The sequence below is a fragment of the Ahaetulla prasina genome, chromosome 5, assembly GCF_028640845.1.
Source record: "Ahaetulla prasina isolate Xishuangbanna chromosome 5, ASM2864084v1, whole genome shotgun sequence".
Lineage (NCBI taxonomy): Eukaryota > Metazoa > Chordata > Lepidosauria > Squamata > Colubridae > Ahaetulla > Ahaetulla prasina.
In genome coordinates, this window is record NC_080543.1 from 64988268 (window position 1) to 64998910 (window position 10643).

At 37.6% G+C, this 10643-nt stretch overlaps 1 protein-coding gene across 5 annotated transcripts in view; it reads left to right on the forward strand.

The window, feature by feature from the left end:
- BCOR (BCL6 corepressor) overlaps positions 1-1446 on the forward strand; it is a 79161-nt gene extending 77715 nt beyond the window's left edge. For all 5 annotated transcript variants that reach the window (XM_058186805.1, XM_058186809.1, XM_058186810.1 and 2 more), the window contains one exon: positions 281-1446. In XM_058186805.1, the coding sequence (XP_058042788.1) occupies positions 281-569 (289 nt within the window). In that variant the 3' untranslated portion in view covers positions 570-1446. The remainder of the gene's footprint in view (positions 1-280) is intronic.
- Positions 1447-10643: the final 9197 nt, after the last annotated feature.

Here is a 10643-nt window from a genome sequence, read left to right on the forward strand (position 1 = left end):
CTAGACCAAGATTGGTGTGAGAGCAGGGCATGTGGAGGGGTGGAGGGGAGAGAGAAAAAATACTGTTCCATTGTGTGAACAGATGTTTGCTTGTTTAAAACTAGACTTCATCCATGAGATTATTGGAGGAGGGAGCAGGAAGAGGACAGAAGAGGACAGAGACTAACCTATTTTTTGAATCTCTTTGCCTCAAATATAAATGTATATATAATTATTACTAGCAGAACCATGTTGATTGAAACCTCTCAGCATCCTGCCAATATTTTACTTTTGTCTCTAGACCACGGAACTGGTTTTTGCTCTCTGATGTAGCCAAGAGGCTGAAAATGTCACCCAGGATATTTCGCTGCAGTTTCCCAAGTTTGGAAGTTGTCAGTGTTACAGAAGCAGAATTTTTCAAACAGGTATCTTTGAGTCAGCTGTTCGCTTGCCAAAAGGATCTTGAAGCTTTCAACCCAGAAGGCAAGGAACTGTTGGACTTGATAGAATTTACTAATGAATTACAATCTTTGCTTGGAGCCTCACTTGAATGGTTGCATCCAGATGAAGAAATTGATATTCATTGGTGAATCTCCCAGCTTCTTAATGTACAGTTCTGTGTAATATATTTCTTAATGTATATGTGTTACTGCAGTTATTTCTATAAAAAAAAGGATACTGTTAAATAAAAGAGCTTTCCTCTAATACACATACGCCACACACAAACATACCAGGTGGGTGGACTTTTGGAAGATTTTTTTAAAAAAGAGACCATTCTGTTTCTACAAATTATAAAATTGTTAAAAGGTGTGTGCACATTCCTTTAAGTGCAGACAAACTTTGGTATAGATTTGTTTTTACATGAAACTTTTTTAAAAAAATAAAACGGCTTTGCTTCAAACAAAGCACTGGTTACATAAAGATGCCTATTATAGGTGATGTGATCAATATTGTTAGCTTGGGAAAGTTTATTGGGGGAGGCACTTCATTATTTTTTTGTTTTTGTTTACAAAAATTCCTGCTTTGACCAGGTACACACTATTGAATACAATTCAGTAGAATGTAATATAAATTAAAACTATACACATCTACTAATTGTGTGAACTTTTATATCTTAATTTAAAGACGTGAAATTTAATTTTCACATGGCAAACTGGATTGTTTATATATATATGTATAGATACACGCACGCACACACACACACACACACACACACACACTTGATGTGTGTGTTTAAACATTTGATGCTCTTTATTTAAAAGAAAACTTTGAACTATTTTTCTGTAAAATACTGAAAACTAACCTATGTTGAAGTTGTTTAAAACTGTACAGAAGTTAAATCTTTTTTCTGAATTGTGTGTTTATGTTTGAGATTTGTGTTTGAACTTTGTACGTAAATTCTTCTGCCTTTGTATTTATATTTTACAAAAAAAGATGCCAAAGGCAATAAAACCGTTGAAAAAGCAATGCTGAAATAATGTTTTTGGTATGACCTTAGAGTGAACTGAGAACCCAAATGGTATCTCTTTTTCCCTTTGAGTAGAATTGTGTGCATTCCTTACCCGGAAAGAAAAGAAAATTCAGTTTTCAGTCATATGCAATCCCTCTTCATTCAAACCTACACCCCCCCAAATCGTGGGTACTCCTTTATACCATAGGACAGGGGTTGGCAACCTGCAGCTCCGGGGCAACATATGGCTCTTTGGGCCCTCTGCTGTGGCTCCTTGTCACCCTAGCATGGCAGTGGCATGGTCGGGCCCTTAGTGCAGGAGCAAAGCGCCCCTGCACTTGCCTTTGCGCATTCCGCCTGGTACATTTACTGTTGCCACCATCCTGCTGGGAGCAGCCACCAGCTGCTGTGAGAGAATGGTGGGGGTGAATCTTGCAGGGTGGGGCCATCCCCCAGGCCTGGCCTTCCATTTTCCTTGTCAGCAGAGTCAAGAGAAAGGGGCAGCATGGAGAAGCGCTTCCCTGCCTGCCTTGCTTTCTGTTTCCTGTGCCTTCCCAGATCTCAGCTGAAAGAGCTATATTTCTGTTTGCTTTCATTTCCCTGGAAGAAGGGGAAACCCATTCTCTCTCTCTCTGTATCTCGTTCTCTCTCGATCCCTGCCTCTTGTCTCTTCTCACACCCGGAAAGCCCTGCAGCCTTGCGTGCCCTCTTTGGGGTTTTTCGCCAGCTGCGCACCTTCCCAACCCCGCCACAGCTGGGGGGGGGGTGCAAGAGGAGGAGGGGGAAGAGGAGGGAACCCTCCTGCAAGTTTCACTCATTGCTCCGCCAGCCTGGGTTTCCAAAAGGAAGAAGAAGAAAACAGCACTCGAAAAGCCCCAAACAGAGCAGGCAGGGCTGCAGGGCTTTCTGAGAAGAGACAGAGGCAGGGATCGAGAGAGAGAGAGAGAGAGAGAGAGGGGGGCACACAGAGGGGGGAGAGAAACAGAGAGATAAACAGAGAGAGAAATGAGACAGGGATGAGAGGGAGATAGCGAGGGTGATAGGGAGATAGAGAAAAAGAAAGAGATGAGAGAGAGAAAGATACACAAAGAGGGAGATAGTCAGGGAGAAAGAGATGGGAGAGAGGGAGGAAGTTACCTATTTCCCATAGAAAACACAGGAGCCACAAAACCTGGGTAGGTGTGGCTGGGGTGTCATGTGATTGGGTGGGAGTGAGTGACATTGAGTTGGCCACGCCCACCCAGGTTTTGTGGCTCCCAGTGTTTTGTTTTCTATGGGAAATGGGCCCAAGCGGCTCTTTGAGTGTTTAAGGTTGTCGACCCCTGCCATAGTACAAAATTTGGCTGTAGATGTCTGCAGATGGGATGGAGGAGGGGATTGGAAGTGACAAAATGTATATCATATATGAAGTTGTAATACAAATTCTAACCTTTGCATACATACATATGACATTGCAGGTTTTTTTTTTTAAAAAATGATTTTTGTACCAAACACATTTTGTAATTTTCTATCTTCATGGTTGATGTATGGGTTTGTCATTATGTTACCTTCAATACTAATTAATTATTCATGATGTGTTGGACACATGCAGCAGTGTTACTATATCATGTTAGATTTGTTTACCAGGTTTAATAGACAAGCAATTTTTTAAACATTGTGGAAATATTTTTAGGAGTATCTATTTTCCTATCTCCCATTTAATATTCAGCATGAGTGGCTAGTGATAGAATTTGTTGGAGAAAATTGCTTGTGTCAACAGAATAATGTCAACGTTACTCAGCAGAAAGAAGATAAATCTGGACAATTTGGTTGGTGGGTATAAGGATTCAGTTGCTCTGTGGAGAATTCTCTGTGGTGGCTCTAAGCCCATGATGGCAAACTTATGGCATGTGTAGTTGCATCGCACATGCGTGTGCACTTCCCACTGGCCAGCTGGTCTTCGGGTCTCTGCCGTGCATGTGAGGCGTGGAGCGCATGCGGGGATGCACATGCGCGGGGGGTGGGGAGCATGCACAGGGGCACATGCATGGGGGACACTCAAATTGCATTTTGAGGGTTTGCGTGTGCCGCGTTTTGGGCCTGGAAAGCTGCCTGCACCAACTTGGAAGCCAAAACAAGGTGGCGGGGCGCATACACGGGGGAGACCAGTAGGCATGTGCGTGGGCGCTTGCATTGCATTTTGGGGATTTGGACACACACACGTATTTGCGCGAGTGCGTGCTTTGGGCACTTGGTACCAAAAAGGTTAACCATCACTGCTCTAAGCTGTTGAATGAAGTCAGGTAACCCTTTCTCAGCAGCTCATTGGCTGTACTGTGTATTCACCATCTGCTGCTGCTTATTGGAGATGAGAAGGATAAGGTCCCCCTCTATAAAATATATATAATATATATGTATGTATGTATGTATATATATATATATATATATATATTCTATAAAAACTATAATGGGTAAAGCATGATTTGTTCTGGAACAACATAATTTTCATCTTTTTCAAAAATAACTTTATAGATGAATTGCTTGGGAAATCATCTAGAAAAAAGTCACACAACGATGCTAAATTATGGTTAAATATATTTAGACATCAGTTACAGATCTCTTTGTTGGATGTCTAAAATTCAGTAGTGGGTAGCACTGCTACCGGATAATGTGAACTGGTGAGATGCTCCGCCCCCCCACCTGGATGTCTCTGCGCATGTGCAGAAGCATCATGCGCATGTGTGAGCGCACACATGCCCATGAGCAAACCGGTAGCGACTGAAATTGAAACCCACTACTGGTACAATTTGTATTCAAGTTACAACACTGCAGTGCCCAGGTTACAACTTTATGAAGATGTTGAAAGCTGAGATAAGATACAGAGAATAGGCTGAATGGGATAACTACTGAAAAGAATGCTGACTCTCTTAAAACACGAAAAGTGAAAGTCACTTTTTCTGATGATTTAAGAGGCCAATGTGTTCCAGAGATTGGTATTTGCTATAAAAGCACATCAAAAGTGTATATAATCATAGCTAATAAAACAATAGGTCTTTTATTTTTTATTTTTTTCATTGTTTAAAATGGAAATTAAAACACTTAAGACTTTTTGCAGCAGTTTAACCTAAAAAATCCTATGTAAATCAAAAATTATAAACTTGTGGTCTACAGAGTAAGTTGCAGTAAACTCAAGGGGTGCTTTTGAATTAACATGCTAAACACTGCTATAAAGCAGACATGTCACACTCAAGGCCCCAGGGCTAGATATGGCCCGCAATGTGGTTAGATCTGGCCCATGAGGCTACCCTCGCGACAGCGAGGGGCCAGTCCCTGCTGACTTGGCCCCAGCCCAGCCTAGATGGGCACTCTCCCTGAAGGGTGCACAGCAAGTGCACGGGGCTGGTACGCAGCTGACCCGTGATGAGCACTGACTTGCCCCGCAGGCTGATTATGTTCCGGCACCAGGTGGCCACCATGAAATTGTAGTAGAGCAGCACATAGAGCCCCAGCAGCACCATCACACCTGCCACCAGCACCTCTGATGCTTCCATAGCCCGCTCACGAGCCAAACTCACCTGCTGGCCCTGCAGCCCACAATAGTAATAGCACTTAGACTTATATACTGCTTCACAGTGCTTCACAGCCCTCTCTAAGCAGTTTACAGAGTCAGCATATTGCCCCCAAAAATCTGGGTCCTCATTTTACCGACCTCGGAAGGATGGAAAGCTGAGTGGAAACCTTGAAGACAAAATTCTTCCCAAGTTTTATTCTTCAGCAGCTAGTATTATAGGTGGAGGCAGCATTGAAGCTGTTTGGATTATCTGCCACTATCAGTGAAATTTGCCTTTAAAAGTTATTCTTGCTAGTAGTACTAGAGCCTCTTTTTATGTTGTGTTTGTAATCTCTACTCCATCTGCCCCTATTCCCCCCAATTAAATTAAAAAATATTTTAAGTATTGTAACTTTTCTTTGGCCTTTAAATGCTGTCACGATTGTCTATATTAGTATACCAAGCATGAGATCGAAAAACTGGATACATCATTAGGCAGCAATAGATTTGCTTTACCTTTTTCTTGTCTTTCAGTAGTATGTATGCTTTGTTTCTTTGTATATTGAGAGCTATATTGTAGCTCTAAATCAGTTCAGAAAGACAGATTATAGAAATCAGTCTGCAAAATGATAATCTAACTCAGCCATATTTTAACAAGAGGATTAACTTTATATAGGCCTTGCAAACAACAACTCACTTTAGGTTTGAAGTAGGAGAGTACATTGGGATCAAGATTAATCTGGATGAAATTGAAGTGTTACTTCAGGCTATTGTGAACATTGGTAGCTGCAACAAAATAGAATGGCCAAGAGTATCTTTTTCCTGTAACACAGGTGGCAATTAAGGAAATATTAGATAGGATTATCTTCATTGCTGAATGGCAATAATAAGCTAAAGGTGCCTTCTTGTTGAACTCAATCCTTGGTGATGAGGAAGGAAGGAAGTACACAACATTCAAGTATTTCTTATGTTTGGAACCACCAAAATTCCTGCATTTTATATAAAACATTGTAGTTCTGTTGCTAAATAGAATTTCTTTTTGTTTTCACATTAACTTGCAACTCATTAATTGTGACAGAATTGAGGTGCTACATGGATGCTGATTTGCATATTTATTAGTACTTATTAAACAAATAAGATCTCCCTAGCCTTAGGAAATGCCTCATGTAATACTGCACATTACATTACATCAGCCTTAGAAGCTCTATTCTCTATTGTGTTAATAAATACAGTGGATTTAAAGAATAAAATCAATAACTACAATAAAAATATATAGAATATTTTAAACAAGAAGCCAATTGCCTGATTAGCTTTCCAAAAATTTTATACAGTACCTTCCTAACTGAGAATTAATTTGAATAGATGTAAAGTCCTACAGTTAAATAAGTAAGGAATGGACAGAGTACAACAATTTTTTTCAGGGTATAAGACGCACTGGAGTATAAGACGCACCTTAGTTTTGGGGAGGAAAATAAGAAAAAAGCTGATTGGCAGGTGGATTGGCCTCCCAGAATACCCCCAGTCAGCTGTTCCCCCAGGTGAATTTTAGCAACTGTTCCTTTTTTTTCTCCCTTTGAAACTCTGTTTCAGAAAAAACTTTTTTCTGCCTCTGAAAGCCTCCGAAACAGAGCTTCAGAAAAAAAGCCTCTGAAGCTCTGTTTGGGAGCTTCTTTTCTGAAGTTCTGTTTGGGAGCTTCATTTCTGAAGCTTCATTTCTGATGCCTTTTTCAGTCTCTGAAACCTCCATTTGAGAAGCTGGGTGGGGCTACATTCGGAGTATGACACATCCAGATTTTCACCCTCTTTTTGGGGGGAAAAGGTGCATCTTATACTCCGAAAAATACAGTATGTTGTTTTTCAACAGTACTTTCTTACATATCCACATAGGAAAAGTGCAAGGTAACCAAGTAGGACATTGGAAAAAAAAAAGTTAAAAAGAAGTCATAGACAAGATTCATATTGGACTGTCTCTTGCTTTTAAAACAAATATAAACAAATGAAGATATTTTCCATGTTTTTAAAGAATGAAGAGAAATAAGTGCTTGTGTTATTATTTTGATTTCTTTTTTTTAATTGAAAAAGTTTTTACAAAATTTCCCCCCCCTTCCCCCCCCTCCAAAACCACCCTCCTCCCTCCCCCCCCCGACTTCCGAGAACAAGCACAAGGTATAGTTCAAAAGAAAAAACATTCGCTAAATTTTCTCTAACACAAATAATCCTCCCCTTCTTCTCAAATCCTAACTTCCCCCATACAAATCAAAGATAAATACATCCTAATCATTCCAAAGCAATCTGATATCTCTTAATCTGATATCTATTTTGCGTATATTCAATCCATTTTTTCCATTCATTTAAATATCTTTCTTGCGTATTGTCTTTCAAAAAGGCTGAGATTTTAGCCATCTCAGCCAAATTAGCAATTTTCAATATCCCTTCTCCTATTGTAGGTACTTCTTTTTTCTTCCAATACTGTCCTATCAGTAATTTTGCCGCTGTTATCAGATTTAAAATCAGTTTAATCTCAATTACTGTACAGTCTGTGATAATTCCCAGCAGAAAAGAATTGTGGTAGGAACTTTATCTTCTTTTTCAAAACATTTTGTATAATCCACCAGATCCTTATCCAAAAAGCCTTAATCTTCCTGCAAGTCCACCAAATATGAAAATATGTAGCATCATCACAATTACATCTCCAACATTTCGTTTGCATATCTGGATATATACATGATAATTTCTTAGGGTCTAAGTGCCACCTATAAAACATTTTATAAAAATTTTCCCTCAGGTTCTGTGCTTGCATAAATTTAACAAATTTTTCCCAAGTTTCCAAAAATATTGGTTCTTGAATATTTTGTGCCTATTTTATCATACAATCCTTTATTAAATCCCTTTCAGAGTCTATTTCTAGCAACACATTATACAATCCTTTTATATGCGCCTGAGTTTGATTTATAATTTGTTTTACCAAGTTTTCTTCATTCTGCATGATACCAATTTTCTGGTCTTCTTTCCACCTAGCTCGTAATTGCCCATATTAGAACCAAGTATAGTTTCTCCCTTCTTCTTTTAATTGCTGCAAGGATTTTAATTGTAAATTACCTCTCTCAAAATATAAAAGTTCTTTATAAGTAATCATTTCCTGTTTATGTTCTATATTTATATTCTCTATTGCATGTCTGGGGTTTGCCCAAATAAGAATTTTATAATTCAACTTGTAATAGTATTTCGTCCAGACACGCAGAAGAGCAATTCTTAACACATGATTCTTAAAGGCTCTATCCAGTTTTTTATCATACAATAAATATGCATGCCATCCATATAGAAAATCATAACCTTTTATATTCAAAATTGGCAATGCTCTATCAAATCCTGTTCCTGTCAAGAGTGGCATTCCTCAAGGCAGCGTTCTTGGACCAACACTCTTCATACTATACATAAATGATCTTTGTGACCATATCTCAAGTAATTGTGTTCTCTTTGCTGATGATGTCAAACTATTTAACACCACCGACAATACATCTACCATTCAAAAAGAACTTGATCATCTAACCGCTTGGTCTAAAACTTGGCAACTCCAAATCTCCATCAGCAAATGCTCAGTCTTACATATTGGAAAAAAGAACCCAAACACTAAGTACATGCTTGATGGACATTACCTTACAGATGACCCCCACTCTGTTAAAGACCTTGGAGTTTTCATATCAAATGATCTAAGTGCCAAAGCCCACTGCAACTACATAGCAAAAAAGGCTCTAAGAGTTGTAAACCTAATCTTGCGTAGCTTCTTTTCCAAAAACACTATACTACTAACCAGAGCATATAAAACATTTGCTAGGCCAAGCCTTGAATACAGCTCACCTGTCTGGAACCCATACCACATTTCTGACATCAATACAATTGAACGTGTCCAGAAATATTTTACAAGAAGAGTTCTCCACTCCTCTGAAAACAACAAAATACCTTATACCACCAGACTTGAAATCCTAGGCTTAGAAAACTTAGAACTCCGTCGCCTTCGAGAAGACCTAAGTTTAACTCATAGAATCATCTACTGTAATGTCCTTCCTGTTAAAGACTACTTCAGCTTTAATTGCAATAATACAAGAGTAACCAATAGATTTAAACTTAATGTTAACCGCTTTAATCTAGATTGCAGAAAATATGACTTCTGTAACAGAATCATCAGTGCTTGGAACACTTTACCTGACTCTGTGGTCTCTTCCCATAATCCCAAAAGCTTTAACCAAAAACTTTCTACTATTGACCTCACCCCATTCCTAAGAGGACCATAAGGGGTGTGCATAAGAGCACAAATGTGCCTACCGTTCCTGTCCTATTGTTTTTCTTTTTTCTTCATATACATATATATATATCTATGTATATATTTGTATTTGTATATTTGTATATTTATATTTGTATATTTGTATATATATATATATATATGTATATATATATATACCTTCTTATATTTCTTCACATATATGTTTATATATTATATAATCTTTTGTGTGATGCTTATATATATTGTTATGACAAATAAAAATAAATAAAATAAATAAATATTCAAAATCCTATCCTCCGTTAAGTTAAACCAATCACATATTACCGAAAGAGCAGCTGCTTCATAATATAATTTAAAATTGGGCATTTTTAAACCTCCCCTTTCCCGTATGTCTTGAATTATTTTCATTTTAACTCTCGCTTTTTTACCTTCCCATATAAATTTATTAATTCCAATCTGCCATTCTTCCAAATTTTTATCTTTCTTAATTATTGGTATCATCTGAAACAAAAATAAAAATCTAGGTAAAACATTCATTTTAATGGCTGCTATTCTCCCCAATAATGATAATTGTAATTTTTTCCAACCGAGCATTTCCTTCTGAACTTTTTGCCATAATACCTCAAAGTTATTCTTATACAATTTCACATTTGAAGAAGTAATATAAACCCCTAGGTATTTAACCTTTTTTACAATTTCAAATCCTGTTGTTTCCTCTAATTTTTCTTTCTGTTGTCTAGTCATATTTTTTGTTATCACTTTTGTTTTATTCTGATTTACTTTAAACCCTGAAACTTTTCCATATTGATCAATTATTTCCAACAAACATACACTTGAGTTTATAGGATTTGACAAAATAATCACCAAATCATCAGCAAATGCTCTCACTTTATACTCATGTTGTCTAATTTTAATTCCCTCTATCTCCTTTACCTCTCTTATTTTATCCAGTAATGGCTCCAGAGTTAAAATAAACAACAATTGTGATAGGGGGCACCCTGTCTTGTTCCTTTCGCAATCTTAAAAACTTCTGTAAAAATATCATTAACTATTATCTGGGCTGTTTGCTCTCCATAAATCGTTCTAATTATTCTCATAAAACAATCTCCAAATTGCATTTTATCTATTAATTTAAATAAAAATTCCCAATGCAGGTGATCAGAGGCTTTCTCTGCATCCAAAAAAATAAATGCTACAGAAATCTGATTGTTCTTTTCTAAATATTCCAATAGGTTAACAATCTGTCTAACATTATTCCTCATCTGCCTCCCCTTTATAAATCCAGATTGATCAGTATGAATTCTTTGTTGCAGAAGTAACATTAATCTATTCGCTATTATTTTAGCAAAAATCTTATAATCATTATTCAAAAATGAAATCGGCCTATAATTCCCAGGTTTAGA